This window comes from Synchiropus splendidus, chromosome 5, assembly GCF_027744825.2.
Source record: "Synchiropus splendidus isolate RoL2022-P1 chromosome 5, RoL_Sspl_1.0, whole genome shotgun sequence".
In the NCBI taxonomy this organism is placed as follows: Eukaryota; Metazoa; Chordata; class Actinopteri; order Syngnathiformes; family Callionymidae; genus Synchiropus; species Synchiropus splendidus.
Genome location: NC_071338.1, coordinates 30,412,217 through 30,429,335, shown reverse-complemented (window position 1 = coordinate 30,429,335; position 17,119 = coordinate 30,412,217). Strand labels below are relative to the sequence as shown.

The following is a 17,119-nucleotide window of genomic DNA, read 5'->3' as shown; positions in this document are numbered from 1 at the left end:
GCTGAAAATGAGGACAGTGTTTCATGAAGCCTATTATGTACATCACCTCTATTGGGGGCCACAGAAATACAGACAAAGGGCCCACGTCTGACGTAGATATGTCATAGTGATGGGCTGATGAGGCTTCGTGAAACAGTGTCCCCATTTTCAGAGCTCAGTAGGTGACGCTCTCAGTTTAAAAATGGTGCGAGGTTTGCTTGTTCAAATCCAAAGCCTCTCAAAATGAGGTCACCGTTTCAGCCCATCACTGATAAATATCCTTTCGTAAACCTGAATATGAACATGGCACAATAGCATCACCTTTTGTGAGGGGAATACCTATTTCTATTTGGCTGCATTCACTACTCATCAGATCGATACTTAAGTCTGCAGTGTTGGCCACCACTAAAAAGCCACACAAACAAGCTAATATGGGTAGCGAATATGGGTGGAGTACTATGGTTGTATTTTGAATAGAAGCCATTCATTTTTAATGTAGCTGGTTACATTCATGTTCCTACCTTTAAAAGAGAATCTGGACTAAATATCCAAAGGCATATAAAGCACAAAAGACAAATTGGTTAGGTTCTCAGCAGAGGTTCTCGTGAATCCCTAAGTGAGGGTGCCATTAGTTCAAGGACCTCTTCGCACAGAGAGAGTCCGACGGTGACGGGCAAAGCTTTCGTCACCGTCACACCGCCACCACAGAAGTAGATCAATCTATCGCAGCAACTAGTCGGCCAAGTCTCCTCCACTCATCGACCATCTGATCCCACTGTCGTCGGAGAATCTGACTTCACACGGATGTCAGAGCCCAGTCTGGCGATGGTGTGGAAGGCATGTAAACTTGCTTGAGGAACACCAGCTTCAGACTGCGATGGAACAGCAGAACAAGGTTCACGTGTTCCGCAAAAACGCGCCTCCATTTACGAGGACACCGAAACCAAGAAACACTCATTTTTGTGCTGCGTTCAGGAAACGTTGGAATAATTGCTGCGCCCCTTCGCAGAACATCTGATAGGCACTGCACACAGTTGCTCCCTAAACTCTTTAAAGTTTTCACTTCAATTAAGGCTGCTCCACAACAACTATCTCCAACTTCCAACAGTTTTGCTTCACTAAAGTCAAAGAGAAGTCCAACAGATTAGACGCTGTTGCTGGAAGCTCGCCAACGTTTGAAGTGGTGCTTTGATCAGCGCCACACGTGTTGTATTTCCTCGGCATTAATAAGCGTCGCCGTCCCCCGAGACGCTCATCGTGACATTAGGACACGCCCCCATCTCTCTTTCTTCCAAAAGATCGGCCAATTAACCAGACACACATCACTCAACAGAGCGTTCTATTTCGTCTAATCCAGTTTATTCTCTCTCAGTTAAAGAAAAGCGGGTAGAAAGCAAAACATAAAGAGACAAAAATATATTTTCCATGTGTCTTCCCAAACATTCCGACGGAATTGAACGAAAACAGCACTAGTCCTGGTTTCATTTGTTCATTTCATATGAAATTGAGGCATCGAATAAGTGAAAACCAGATTCGTTGCGCAAATTGAGTAAGCCAGATTAATTCAGAATTCAAGATTCTTGGTCTAAAGCTTCAAAGAGATCTAAATCAGAGCAATCAAACATCCACTTTCTGTCGCCTTGTCTTTCGTTATATTAATATTTGACAAAATAGAGTAGTAGATCTCAGTGGAATGCACTTTTTTGGGCAGATCCTGGACCCTAGTTAGCGGGTTAACAGGTCTTTCGAGTACAGAACTTAGTTTCTTTCAGTTTCAAGATGCAACGAGAATAAGAAAGCTCTCAATTGAATACTTAATGAACAAATGATCCAGGTATGACCTACACTAAGTAAATTTAAAATGCAAAAAAAGGGGGGTTAAATGAGGTTTTTCTTTTTAAGATACAGTTCTATAGTCCACAAGGAAATATTTGGAAATAACTTATTAGCTGATTTAAACATTCACAACCCCAACCAGCTTCGTTCCTGCTTCCACGCAAGAAAAGAACGGGAGGAAAATAAAGTAGAGCAATCGATAAGTGAAGGAGGGGGGGGAAAAAAGAGGTGCACGAGTTCGTCACGATCTGAGATCAAAAACAAGTGAAGAACTGAAGAATCAAACCCAACTTTGTGCCACAAACAATCCTTCTTAAGTGTTGAGAACTGAAATGAAGTAAGACAGGATGTGCGACCTGAACTTTGAACAACCTAAAAACGATGCCGCCGCCACCGAGGATCAGTCACGGGTGCAGCATTTTCAGGTCTTGCACATTATTATTGTCCTGGTAACTAAGCACACACGGAACATGTGACGGGTGGGGAACAAGTCGGAAACTACTCAACGAGGAAGACGTCGGATCCTCTGCATTTTACCTCCAGATCCACCGGTGTGGAGCCGGGCCCGTGTGTGTGATTCACAACAGTTCTTATGAGTCACAATGAATATTCCGGATACACTTACACATCTCCACAGAGTCGGTCCTGGAACTTCTAGGGGCGGGGAAGGAACATCGGGGGAGATTAGAAATCCTGAGGTGGATTGTGAAACCGGGTGTCTACAGATTAGGAGAAGAGGTGGTGGGAGTACGAGGGGTTAAGACACTGACTAACTGAGTTTGTTCACCAAGTCCAGAGTGGAACTCAGCTCAGTCTGATTTTGAGGTAAATAGCAAAGTCTATAAACGGTAGGGTGCTCGTCATTCCATCTTACAGAAGAGTCTCTTCACAGGCTTCCGCAGTTTTGTCACAAAAAAGAAAACAGTTCTTCTCTTAATCCAACAAAAGTCCACTCACATTACTCTGCTTACAAAATGTGAGGCCGAAATTTCCTTATTCCAATAACAGGGTTTTCCAAAAGGCATCTTAGCAGCAGGGATGTCACGGGGGGAACAGAAGCCAAAGGTATCACTTTAGATAAGTCTACATTTGAATCCAAACAGCAAGAGTCCAGGGGGAAAATAAGCAGGTAAAACAGGAAGGAAAAAAAAAAAGTAATCCCTCTTCGTGCTAAGACACAATCTCCAGATTTTTGCAAAAGCGCACGCTCAGGAGCATTCCTCTCCGATGCGCTGGCAGGAGCGGCCTACTTTGCGGTCCAGCTTGACCATCTTGAGGACCGCCTCCTGCCGACCGCGGCCCAGGTGATCGAACATACACTCGTGCTGCTCCGGGAGCCGGTGGAGCATGCAGAAGACGTAGCCTGGAGGGTGGGAGAGGGTTGGAACAGGGAGCAAGAGAGGGGGACGTCGGTTAGATTTAGCAACTGCATACGGGTTGAAATAGAATTTTGAGATGGGGTGTGCCCAAAAAGCAGGCAGGCGCAGCAATACATTTTTGGTGTACGGCATAAATGAATGAAATACCATCCAAAGATGAGAGGGAGTTTCTGGTCTCTGTTTCCTCTTGGTAATTTAACAGTCAAACAGTACAAATAAAGGTCTGGTACATGACTATATCCATGTTAACAATGATTTGAAGTGACCTGATGCAGCCATTTTAAATAGTAAATTAAAGTTTTTTGAACTCAATCGTAACAGCTGATTGACACCACCATCAGCACCTAATTCTTACACAGCAAAAGATGTATGTAACAGGTTTGAAACATTGTTCGGGTGGGCCCTAAAAAATGTGCCGCACAAGTGGGTGTGTGCACCCGTTATTTCAACCTTTGCTAAGTGTTCAGTTCAAAGTCGTTTTTCTGTGTTCTGATGCAGAACTGCTGGGTTCAACTTCAGGCTCAGCTGCGACTCTCTGCTGCCTCTGCTGGTGGCCCCATGGGCTCTCTAGTCCTCAGTATTACAGCCTTCCTACAAGAGGTCGGCCTGATGGGCCCCTGCTCATCAGAGTTTGTCATTCCATTTGCTTCACTCATGTTTTATTACGACCAAGTGTATTGATTTACTGTGGTTAGTGACCAGTTTTACATAACTAGCTAAAAGCGGGTTGTCAGAACCAGAGCTAAACAAAGACCTTCTACGCCCAGTGTCCAAGCTGAGGTTAGGAAAGGTGTAGACACCATGCATTAGTGTTGGGCTGATGGGCCTTCATGAAACTGTTTCCTCATTTTCATTCCAAAGATTTATGAGTAGAGAATGCCATCTAGTGAGGACGCAGTTTCATGAAGCCTTATCAGCGCATCACTATCTGAGAGTGGAAAATGAATTCAAGCTAATGGCACACCTGCACCCACGTTGACTAACTCAGCATTATTGGTCATCAATTTTGTTAAAGTTGATCTTTAAAAACAGACATGTCATGGACTTATGAGGCTTTGGGAAACAGTGTCTGAAACAGAGTCCTTACTTTCTGAGCGCAATAGATGCCGCTACCTGCTATAAAACATTTGCATTTCAACAGCCATTTCAGTGACTCGTCACATCATTTTAAAAGCGAGAGCGCCACCTACTGAGCTCCCAGATGGAGGACACTGTTTAGGAAGCCTCATCAGCCCATCAGTCACTGACTGTTGCAGCTCGTGCGCATCAGAGCAGCTCCCACACTGTTACTTGCTTATGAAGCCACATAACATCGCAGCCTTTAATGAGTGATAATAAAAAGCTTCGTTTGACAGTGAGCTGATGAGCAATTAAAACCCATGTGATTAGAAAGCAGAACGAGGGCTGGCTGTGCAAAGAAAAGACATCAAATGTTCATTTGATAATTAGGGAATAAAGTCATATTGGATTTTGAGCTAGAAATATTCTTCACTTCAGAAAGAATTGTGGCGACGAGTCCATTAACCACTTTTTAGAGAGTATTCATTTTATATTCCATCGTTCTATTACCACGTGTTGGTACTGCTTTGTGAGGGAGCATGTGATAGTTAATATAAACATGCAGGCAATGATAGCCTTGACTACTTCTTTCTGGACCCTTCTTCTATCTATGTAACACTTCTGTGAGTCAATAATGACGCATAAAAATGTTTGGTGTAAAAAGGAAAACTGAAGCGGTCATTCATCAGAACAATTTCATCCATTCAGCTTTACTAAATAGTCAGACTGAAAGTCCATTTCTCATCTCTAGTCTGTTTTTGATGGTACAGCGTGTTAAGGATCTACATTTGTCCGAGCTAAGATTAGCCGGCGTGGTGTTTGGAAGAGCACTAGTGTGATGCTTGATGAACAGAAGGGAAACTGTTGCATTATATCCGATTATATCCGAAGAGAGTTTTGTCAAGGACTTTTCACACAGGCCGTGTAGCTATACTCTAAAGCCCGGTGTCATGCCGGTCTCTCCCATGACCACAAGGTCTTCAGGCAGAGGTCAGCTCCAGTGTGGTAGCTATTAAGCACAAAAGCATTTTGTCCTGCCAAGCACCTCTCCACAGTCATACAGGCTGGTCACCAACCACCAGTTGGTTAAATGTTCAATATCTGGAAGTTGTTTCTAGCTACTTCAGTGTACAGTTTGAGCTGGATTTTTCATCTTAAAAATATGGCAAGAACCTTGACAACATTGAAACTAAGATGCACGATGAGGTTACATTATGCTCTACACTATTTACAATAACAATCTTCCACTGCTAGACTTTCATTGCAAGTCCAGCACCCAATTCTTACATAGTCCAGTTTTGCAGGCTGCTATGGTAGGACTTGAAATAGTTGAAAAACTAGGCTTAGAATTAATTCACTTTCTGACACGACAAAAACATACACCTTGCTACAAACTTGTTTTCCCACACCGTCTCTTTCTTCTCACTCCCTCATCATGACAATCAAACATCACTGCCTTGAGCAGATCTTTACTGCCATCATACACATTCCGCACATCACTGCAAGGCATCTTCACTATTCAAAACCATTATTTTTCCACCAACTGTTCAAAGTCAGTTTAATTAACTCTGGACTTCAGTGCAGGTCAGTGTTTGGGCTGGGTATTGTTCCCCAGGTGCCTACTTTCAGATGGCGCTTGAATTTTCAAAATCAGATCCATTTGAAATCATAAATCTAACCCTGGGGATGTGTTGACAGTAAGTGGTTCCTCATTTCATTTCTCTCACTTCAGGGAAATGGTCAGAAAAACAATGCAGTCAGACATTTGCTCATCACAAAAGAAGATTTTGACTGGGAGCTATGAGATGCTCAGTAGCATTCAGTGAGTGGAAAAATATTTTTAGTTGATGCTGCAACAGTGGCGTCAAACCGGTGGCTCATACTTTCTCACTGACGTGTCATCTTCTCAATTTTAGACCTTATTATATTAGATGAGCAGCGTTTAAAAATAAACATCCCTATATCGTCATTATTTATGTATATGTGTCATCCTACCGCAGCGACAGGAGCCCAGCTCTTGCTGCACCAGCTCCAGTTTGGTTTGGCATCGATGGCAACGTTTGCGGCTCCGCTGTTTCGAGCCGCTGCGAGACGAGGATGACGATGAAGCAGACGTTGAGGACGAGGACGACGACTCTTCACCTTCTGGCAGCTCCGCGACTCGCGCCTGCTTCGCCGGGGAGACGTCACTTTCAGACTCGGAGGCTGAGGACACATCGACAGACGGGAAATGAGACGGCAGGACGGGGCAGGCAGCGCTCCTTGCAACTCCAGATATAAATTTAGCTCTGCATTTTAAAGTGACATGTTTGGATTTGTCTCAAAAAGCAGGGAGTGTGAGGTGTCTCTGGGTTTAATGTGCAGCGGTCAGACTGCAATGTGGCTGCCAGAGCTGACAATTATTTCGCTGAAAGAGGAGCGGCGTAGTTTAGAGCCACGACAGCTCAACTTCCTGTGAAAAGATGCCAGGTCTGTGAGGGGGGAGGCAGCACTGCACACTCTGAGAGGACAGAAGCAGCAGTTTAAAAAAAAACGTACTTTCACTTCGCTGCGGTCTTTTTGTCAAAAACTGAACAATGAGCTTTATCTGTTGCCTCATATCGCACAGTTATTGTGTCAACATAATGAGTATTGTTGATCCATGAGGCTCTAGTTCTGCGCCTTGTTCGGTTTAACCTGACCACCCAACAATCTGCCTAAAAACCCAGTGTAGCGCAGAATGAGTCAGACGGACCAGAGATCTAGCAGTGATCAGAAATCTCTGCTGAAGTAAGTATCAACTGCATAGTTCACAGTGAAAGCTGAAAGTAAAGGCTGCCACAGGACACATTTTCGAACCATGTCAGGCAGCCGCCACCTCTACTAACAGCAGGTAGATTTCAAAATTGAACCTCGTCTTGCGTCTTCTGTTAAACTCCACCGACTTGCCCCGTCATCACCCCTTCATGCTATAAATACTGCGATTGCCGGCCATTAATAATTCAGATAAGTCTTACTTCAGATATACGGAGGAGCAGCTCCCAGAATTGGATTTCTATTATTAATCCCCACCTAGAGTTCCGGCCAAATCTTTACCACCTTTTAATACTCTACTTTAATACCCAGTCGTTAGAATATGGCGAACAGAATTTGCTGCCTGCGTTATGACGATGGCAGCTTTGACAAGAATTTCTAAAGAAGCCATCAAGCCGCTAAATAACTGGCTCTGTAAAAACTATCATTTAACATATTAGGACACTGTGTATGATCTGGTGAGGACTGCTGCAGAGGGAGAGCGGCATACTGATGGCAGTGACCTGGATCCCGAGGAAGAAAAAAAATCCTCGTCCTTTCAAATAAACAGTGTTTTTATAGATTAATGGATCCCAGGTATTGGATTACAACCTTCCAAGCACCTGACACCAGAGGACCGTGTACCTGTGGTGACTTCAGCTGGTCAGCAAGAATGTAAACTCGGCTTTTCTCATCAATCCTGCCGACTTTTTTTCTCCCCTCTGGCCCGGCCGGATGCAGATCAGCGCTCGATAAATCTCTGAGAACTAGGCCAAGCAGAGCAGGCAGATTCCCCGACTCTGCACCATCGATCCCTGCTTGTGTGTGCATGTGTATGTGTGTCTATATATGCAGGTCCTCCACTCTTGTATCCCACTCATCCTGTTAAAGCTCAGCAGCCAATTTACGACAGAAAACAAGATGGAATATGTGGTGAACACCTGGACAAGAAAACTGAAGCAAAACGTGTCGGATTTATTTAGCGGTGCTGTACTGACCCCATGGGTTGGCCGGAAAAAAGAGGCATATTTGTTCTATACAAATTAGGCAGTAAACAGTATGGACGACAGCAGAAACATATTTTGGTGCCTTAGGTGGCACTTCAAATACAATTCTCAACTGTTAAGTTTACCGTTAAAGTTGGGGACCATCTGTCATTCCACTTTCCTACTATCACACTTTACATTAATAACACTACCCTGGAGTTCTAAAATCCTAACCCTCTGCATCAATTAGAAAAACCAAAATACCTGATTAAAAACACAGGCAAGAAATAAAACCACAATAATTAAGTCATTCATAATCTGTCGCCCATCACCTTTAGGTTGCAGGAGTCAAGCAAAGGTTCTGTATATCGGTTGATTGGGGAGTTGCAAATGCAAAAAATGCTGATAAATGAATAAAAAATAAAACTCGAAAAAATACTATAGAAACAAACAACAAACTTGAAGTCAGAAAATATATTTTTTTAATGGCTTCAGCTGAGAACAGTTTAAAAATGGTCTTTTGCTATTAAAACCAACAAAATTACAAATATTTTGTGAAAAATAAAAACTAAAAAACTGCCGTTGAACAAGATATCACAATGCTAAAGAAGAAAACATCATATAAATGTGTATGCTGTCTTCTGTAGTCTTCTCTAAAGCACTTCAACGTGTGAATGGTGATGTCGCAGCACGCTGCTCGCATGACCCCACAGCATTAGACGAGGGATCGGCGTGTTCACACACCGCTCCTCGCCTCTGCCGAGTCTACAGTTGTGTCACGTCGTGCGTGGATGCGAGAAGCTTCACAGTGAATACATACAAACATGAGTGTTGGACAGATAAGGCAAAACACAGAGGTGAAAACCATTGAGAGGAATGCCACCCCTGTTTCCTACCTTACACTTCATTCTAGTTTAATAATCTTACATTAAAAAGTATTTTTTCTGTGGGTAAATAATTAGGACATTTATACATTTTAACTGCGATTATTGCTAATATTAAAAGCATGTTTTCATCATATCTTTTGTTTCTTTTGTGACTTACATTTAACAGTTGTACACTTTAGTCATTTTAGAAAGCATTTATCTTATTTAGTTCTCAATCAAAATAACACATATAACACATTGACTTCATCATACTGAAGCTCATCAGTGACCTGCTCGAATCATGACCAACAACATGCCAGAACTCAGTGCTAACAACCAGAAAGATGTAATCTCTGTAGACCAGTCTTTGGAGGGCAACCACACCCCCCAAGAGTTTAGATTGAGTTAGATAACATCCTGATTGCCTTTACATCCTCGGCCCAACCATCGATGTGCTAACCCTCGCCAGACCAATTAGCTTGTCTGCTGTGAATTAATCCATCGAGGCTGATGCTTCTGGGTCTGCCAGGGCAAATACTTGGGCTGTCATGAGACTGCCGTCCAGAGCAAAACCCAATTATGAGCAGTGGTGTAAGAGCAAAGACCTACCAGACTCATAGGAGCGTTTTGTGGGAGTGGAGAGAGGACTGAAGACCACAGTGTCTGTGCTGGAAACTTCTAGAAGCAGAAAAAAAGTCATGAATTGGAAGGACATTTCAATTGAAAACAGACTATGCATTGGTTCGATCGGAAAGCACTATGGCCAAGGATCATTCTGAATGGACAACACAAATATACATGTAATATAAACTGGAAATGTAAACTAAGATGTAACATCAACATTAAAAATGTAGAAAGACTCTTTCCAGTGTGCATTATACCAATAACACAGCAATAATAGCTTCATTTGCCTCAAGCACATTATGACTAGACAATGGAGACTTCATCCAGCCCCAGAAGATCCCATAGACTGAGGCTTTGATGGGAGACAAAAGTTGCTTTCACATTTGATCACCGTCCTTCGTTCATAGACCGATATCACACATTAAATCATTCCGAGAATCTCTGGGACAGCAGGAACCACATCAAATACTTCCAAGGACCTTTCACAATAGTTCTTTTACACTGCACAAATTCCATCGGCATTAAACAATGTGATGTCATCACCAAAACACCCATTATGAAGGAGACTAAATAGAAGTTTAAAAAAAGAACATTAGGTAAGCTGCACCACAGCAGCACTACCTGCCTGATGTTTTAGATCGCCTTCGTCCTTCCCTTAATGGGGACTTAACATTCATCATTCTGGATCCAAATATTGCATTGGTATAGAAAAATCTGCAATTAATTGTGATGAACTAATTAAACTGGTAAATGATTTGGACTTTTTTCATCAAACTTCACCATGAATTTAAATACATGAACCAGTTGAGAGTTGGCTGCTAAAAAAGAGAAGTCCACATCCTCACTTCTAACATTAGTTAATTGTTTGAAGTCAGGGACAAACAGAAGGGACCCAGATCTCATCATGATGGGATTTGAGGCTAAATGAGGAATTTCTTATCAGTAAGTAGATCTTTACTGTATATTCGAAGCTCTTCTTGTAAATGCATGCCAAGATGAGTAAAAGAATAATGAATTATTCAACAGAGCGTCTGAAATAAGTGCAAAAGTTTCTTCAAGTCAAACACCCACCTGATCAGACAGCTGGAAAGAGCTGCTCTGGAAGATCAGGGTGCATATATATTGGCTGTAATTGTAGCAGCCTGAGGGAAGAGGCTGTAGGAAAGTCTAAAAGTATTTGCTAGCATACTTTCAATTTCACCTGATGAACAGCCAAGGTTCGCCTCTCTTTTTTTCCTCTGTAATGTCGGGCTGTGATAGACGTCTGCGGTCGGACCGCTCAGAGACAAAGGACTCTTCGACGCAGCGTTCATTTCATACTGTACTCTCCATGAATAACAATCATATTTATCTGTGATTGTATTAACTACAGAGGAACCTTCAGCTCCTGTTCCTGAGGGGAGTTGACATTTTCACTCTTCTGCACTTTTATTGTCCTGCTCCGAAATGGCCTCAACAAATAACCTTGTTGGTGCATTGTGTTGACAGTCGCCCTGGAAATTGCAGGTGTCCTCTTAAAAGCTCCATGTCTCAATAGATACCCTTTGCCATCATTCTCTTTATCTGTGCCGCGGGGACAAATATAGCCAGACTTTCCTTCGGCAGTGAGTCCATCTTTTGTTCTGTTTCTTCTACAAAGAGTGTGGTCAAGAATTGCGGTAAAAATGTGTGATGTGTAATATGATTTCAGGTTTTCAGTGAGTGGACAACATAATAGAAGAAAAACAGGGACAACAAGTTTACACCATGCATGGTAAAAATGAACGATTCTGGTGTCACTTGCTTACCGTCCTGAGCGGGTCGAGAGGTGGCTCCCGAGTCTTCTGGCTCCTCCGGTGTTGCTAGTGTCTGACAGCTGCTGCTGTTGTTGTTGTTGCTGTTTGGTTCATTACAGAAGATGTCTGTTTGGCTACTGCTGGAGCTGGTGGAAGGTTTCGGGGCACAATCATCAACTGGTTGTTTCTTTTGGACGTCTGGAAGAGAAAACAAAATTGGTTATTTGTTCCATTTTAAGAGGTCGTAATACCATGATATAATACCAGAGCATTACTTTACATAACTATTTCATGACAGCATCAATCTTTGCTTTGTTTTGTTTTGTTTTGTTTTTTGTCAGGCTGGGGCCCACAGAACAACTGAGCAAAAATCAGCATTTTCATGTTTTTTCATGTTATTTCATTTTTTTAAAATAAGTCTCTTCCTGTCTATGATTTTTGCTCTGTTATTTAGTTAGGCATTCCAAGAACTTCTAGCCAGTAGGCTTCCTGAGCGGAGCTGAATCATTTTCATGGGCACTCCTTTGTATTGAGAACAAGCTCGTCCTGGATGACCAGACATTCATCCCTGGAGGAGAATCTATCCACCATGTTAACAACGGTTCTTTCAATTCTTTCAATGATACTTATCAATGGATGAAGCCAAAACCAATCACTTTAGACTCCTTTCGCCCACCACTCTACGCGGCATGTGTGTCTTCATATTCCAGACCCTCCTTGTTGAGATGAAGTTATGTGCGGCGAAAAACGCTCACATTTGCCCACAAATATTGCTGCCAAGGGTCACGATTCGGACAACAACCATTCTGAATCCATTTATAAATCCCATGTCCAAATTCCCAAGATATGAATGTACAATAGACAGAAGTACAAAGCAGAACTCGCTAGTGCACCGCGGTGTCACCAGAACACTACCTGTATATGGGGTGGACGTAAACAGACATGGCTGAGAACCAGATCCATCTCTCTCCAGGCCATTTCTGACAAACTACATTCTGAATCAACAGTTACTGTTTTAATTGGTTGTACTAATAACACACACAAACATTCCCCACCTTTACATCTCATCCCATCCAAATGTCTGTTCAGTCGCCACTCTAGTGAGGAGCTCCGGAACAAAACAAAGAGCCCTCACTACACACTAAACTACGAAACTATTAAACAACTCACTGAACAAAATCATGACGAAGATGGATTTATCATAATTATTTTGTTTAGCAAGTATAAATAATGTAATGTATTTTGTGTGTTTGGTCTTTGCATTTGAAATATCACCCTGGAGCTTTTTTTTAAATGATCACAACTTACACTGCAATAAAAAAGGCTGCAGAATCTGGCATTGTTGCGGCAAGATTCAATTAAAAAAGTCAGTGAAATCCTGGATGGACAGTCTTGTCAGCATCTTTTATCGTAGAATTGTCATTTACAAAACAAAAATTAACAAAAAAAAAAAGTCTCAGAACTTACCTGCAAAACATTTGGAGCACAAATTCATGGTTTTGCTCGACCTGGGAAAAAAAATCAGAAAGAGGACGGATTAGTTTTTTACTCACCCATCAGTTACCATGACCAGAATTTGACACTTCTCAACATAATTATTAGCAATGCTCGTGGTACCGTCTGAGCAAGACTTTATCTTTTTAAATATCAGATTTGAGCATTGAGAGGTCATCAGCTCAATCACAGCAGATGGTTCTGGACCGCTTCAGACCTGATTCCCTTAATTTCCTTTCCAACAGTCGTCCTACCCAATTACTCAGTCGTAATCTGTTCATTGGAAGCTTGTGGGGATTCAACTTGTAAGTAGTCTGTGCTTAAGTCAGCAGTCAGATCTGGTTGAAAACCATTTAAAGGGAGAACACAACATTTGTCGCCCTGAACTGCTAACTGGCATTAGAAAGGTTGTCATCACGCTTCCTTCCTCATCATACAGCTCACCTCTGACTAAGTCATGAAGGTCACGACGCTATCAACGATTCCTGAAAAATTCTCTATGACTGACTCTGATCACTGCAGTCTCGATAGAGCTCCTCTGGGATGCAAATCCAATCTGTTCTCAATCAACACGGTCCATTCACTTTTTTACCAGCGATTGCCAATGACCCTCCCGAAACCTTCTTATTAAGTTGAGACATATACATGTCACGGTAAAACAATATCACAAATAGTTATACATGTCATGGTGGGCTTGTTACAGCACACACTACATGCATGTCTTCCAAGATATATTAACAAGGGTGGAAAAATCTACATTATTATTTAACATATGATCCTTAGAGTTATACCCAAAGTTCCTTTACTGTGCTCCTAATAATCTTATCCAATTAATCTGAGAGAAACAGTGACTTTTTCTTCACTCAAGGTCAAAACTGGAGGTGTTGAGTTTGACAAGTCGCCTCTTCTGCCATTCTGCATTAAAGTGTTGAACTGACCAGAAAACAACTAAACTATCATTATCTTAGTCAGGAACAGCATTTATTTCATTTAAGAATCTGTCACTTCACAGGTTCTTTATGGCCTTATGAAAGCAGTGCTCGGTAAACCATTAAGGAACTTGCCGGAAGACCCAACTACATTTTCATTACTTCACTCCATGAAGAAGCAACAGGTCTACTTAAGTGTCAAAGAGTAAGAATGGACAACTCCTTTCCACGAGCTGGAAAGCAAGGTTAAAGAGGAACGTGCCCTCCTCCATTGTTATGCGCAGCAGAAAAGCTAAAAGAACAGTTAACTCCTTGTTTGAAGCCACAATTGGTCTGTGCTATCATTTCAATAAACCCAGTAATGACAATGAAACTCCACCTTGAGTGAATCCATCAGTATGCTGCTATCAAAATATAAAGGTCATTGAATTGATGAATCACTCATACAACACATAAAGTTCAAGACAACTACCATTCTTTTAGGTTCCTCAGTTGTATTCTTGTGTTAAAAAATAAATGTCAACAGAAGTTTAGTTTAGTTAGAAACTTAGTAGAGAAATACAAAAGAATATGTTCATGTGAAGTAAAATCTCTGTGTGTAACTGTGAAACTTACCCAAGACTTCACAAAATCAATCGCACACTTTATTTAAAATACCTTTGGAGAGTATGACTATCAGGATCACATTGTGGAATACCTTTGTTTTTGAAGTCTGTATTAAGAAATACAATCAACACAGCAAGACTGAACAATAGTGTGAACAATAGCAGTCGGCTAATCGTCATTCCCCTTAATAAAATCAAACATCTATCAAAGAACCCAAAAAGCAGTGAGCAAACATGTGCAAGAAAACGTGGCCAATTCTTAAGCTGAAGGAAGTTCAAACCAACAACACAATCAGTCTAAAAGTTGGCAGTTGTTGATCCTAATGAAATCTGACTGGTGCAGACAGGAAGAAAGGCTTGGGCACCTTCGAGATTCAGTTTGAGCGACAGTGAGTCATAAAGGCTGGGATGGCTCAGGCATGTTTCTTTAATGGAGCTTTGTTAACATAAACACTGCTGACAGCAAAAACCTGGCTCTAATGGGTTCGCAGGGAAAGATTCAGATAAAATGTTTCCCCCAAAACACTTGCATTCAATGACTTTTTATCACCGCTACACACAAACATCAGATGAATCTATGAAAAGAAAACACTATCAGTCTTGACAAGACCTTTATAAGGCAATCAACTTGAGTCCCGTGAGCTATTGTGAAAGCCAAATATTACCTGCATTTAACAAATCTAATTTTAATCTTGCCACAAGAGTAGCTGAGCACCAAAATAACAGACTCTGCTTATAACATTACATTTGGATTACGTGCCTGGAGCATGTTTACTTCCTTAAGAGACATTTTACTTCACTTTGTTCCAAGGGTTACTCACATCTCTTTCCTGCACCAAGTTCCAATTAATAAAAGGAAACATGTCATCGTGACTAGTTCTAGAAAAAAAAAACATGAAATGGAAATGCCACCCATCACACAAGGCCACGAGAGCTCCACACAACCACCAAAATGTCTTTACAGTCAGCTACACATATGCTGGTCTGGAAATAAACGTGCACTGGTCTAACTTTAGCGTCTCTTTATTGGTCTCAATATGATGACACCCCGCTCCAATTCAGTGATTCAGGACAAGCATGAACCTTTGTCAGAGCCTCTCAGCTCAACAGAAAGCTAGTGCTGCAACAAATCATCGACTATAATCAACTTATCAATTAGTCGCCAGCTGCTGAGGCACCGAGACGATGAGGACCATCAGGAAAACAAACCACATTTTGAGCAATTAAAATGTTAACTTCACTGAACACTTGGCAAACTCTACAGTCAGACAAGTCATGTGTTTGTCAACCCACACACATATCATGTGCCGACAAGTTGACTAATCACTGAGTTAGTAGTGACTTGTTGACTGTCAATACGGTTGTAATATAACTAGTTTTCTAATGACCACTTGCAGCACTATCACACGAAAGTGAGGGTTCATCAACCTGTAAATGCAAAGTTCATCATTTTACACACGGCCCAATAAAAAAACTCCACTTTCTTCACTAGACAACATTTAAAAAAGGCTTAACAGTGACACAATCTGTCGGGTAAAGGGTGCATAGAATGGAGGTAAACATCAGGAGTTAACAGGAAAATTGAATACCAAATATGTACAACTCTCAAAGAAAACTAGGACACCCTGAAAAACAGGATCCCGATAGTTCATTCAAGTGAGAACCGAGGCCTCAAAACTACGAAGTGCTCATTGTGATGTATACCACAGATAATGGACAGCAATTGCTCGAGACCATGTTTGATTTGTAAATTGAAATTACCTATTAAATACATAGTTAACAAGACCATAATGGATGTGAAGTGAAGCAGGACTTCAGTCAAAAAAGGGGAGCATTAGTTGGGAGGACGAGCCCTGCCCTGAAAAGCCAAAGCACTTCCAGGGAAAAATGGATTGGAACAGATTAATTAGCAGCCTCACACATACCAGTTGCTGGCGGACACTTCAGAATACAACTTGTTCGAACAAATCATGTGTAAAGTGATGGTCATTCAAATACGCTGCACTATCAAGAACGGCCGTGCAGGCACGGGGATGACTAAAGAAATGATCACTTTCTCCTCACCAGAATGCTAACGCGGCTAACGGCTAATGCTACAAAACAATGGGGAGGGGGCGACAACACCGAAGTCCTGCTTCAGCCGCCGATGCTAACGGCTAACGCCAGAGCTAACGGTAAAAGTTGCGACATTTCTCGGTGTCTTACCCCCAAAAGCCACACGGACAGCGCGGTGGCACGACGTTAACGTTACTCGGAGGCTTGCTGCCTTCGCTCCCGGTGTCCCCCATGTCGGCGCTGGTTGTCAGGCTGCGGGCGAAGCAGGTGAATCCGGGGATGGAGTGAGGGCCTTCTGTTTGCCTTTCGATCCAACACGGCTGCGAATCAACATCCACGGCCGACAGGCGATTCTTCTCGAGTTTATCTGTTCGGGGAGCGATTCGCCGACACGAGCGGCCCCTGTGTGCGAAGGATTCGGGCAGTTTAGCGACTGTGAGACACCGAACCGTCAAAGCCAACGACGGACGGAACCACCGGGGATTCCTGGGCCGATCAGCTGGAGTGAGGAACAACCCACTAACGCACGCGGGGGGAGTTGATTCACAAAGGACAACAAAAAACAACAAAAAATAAATTCTGTTATCACGATAAAAATAGATTTTATAATGACAATCCCGAGCATTCGATTGCATATTTAGTTGATCAAAAGGGTATTAAAACGTATGTGATTCCGTTTAAAACGCTATGTTGACATGGTATGGTCCACACACAACCATGAAGACCATTACTCCACGTTTTCAAGTTTAAACCCCCCGAA

At 42.2% G+C, this 17,119-nt stretch overlaps 1 protein-coding gene across 2 annotated transcripts; it reads right to left on the bottom strand.

Moving 5' to 3' along the window:
* Positions 1-1,316: 1,316 nt before the first annotated feature.
* Positions 1,317-16,863, bottom strand: LOC128759475 (AN1-type zinc finger protein 3-like). 2 transcript variants are annotated; one of them, XM_053866456.1, is made up of 6 exons: positions 16,510-16,863; positions 12,744-12,784; positions 11,289-11,474; positions 9,487-9,555; positions 6,249-6,458; positions 1,317-3,178 (listed from the first exon to the last, which is right to left on the bottom strand). In XM_053866456.1, the coding sequence occupies exons 1-6, from the start codon at positions 16,590-16,592 to the stop codon at positions 3,024-3,026; spliced, it is 744 nt and encodes a 247-aa protein (XP_053722431.1). In that variant the 5' UTR covers positions 16,593-16,863; the 3' UTR covers positions 1,317-3,023. The 2 variants fall into 2 exon arrangements, with proteins under 2 accessions (XP_053722431.1, XP_053722432.1); XM_053866457.1 differs by having other exon boundaries at positions 9,487-9,552.
* Positions 16,864-17,119: the final 256 nt, after the last annotated feature.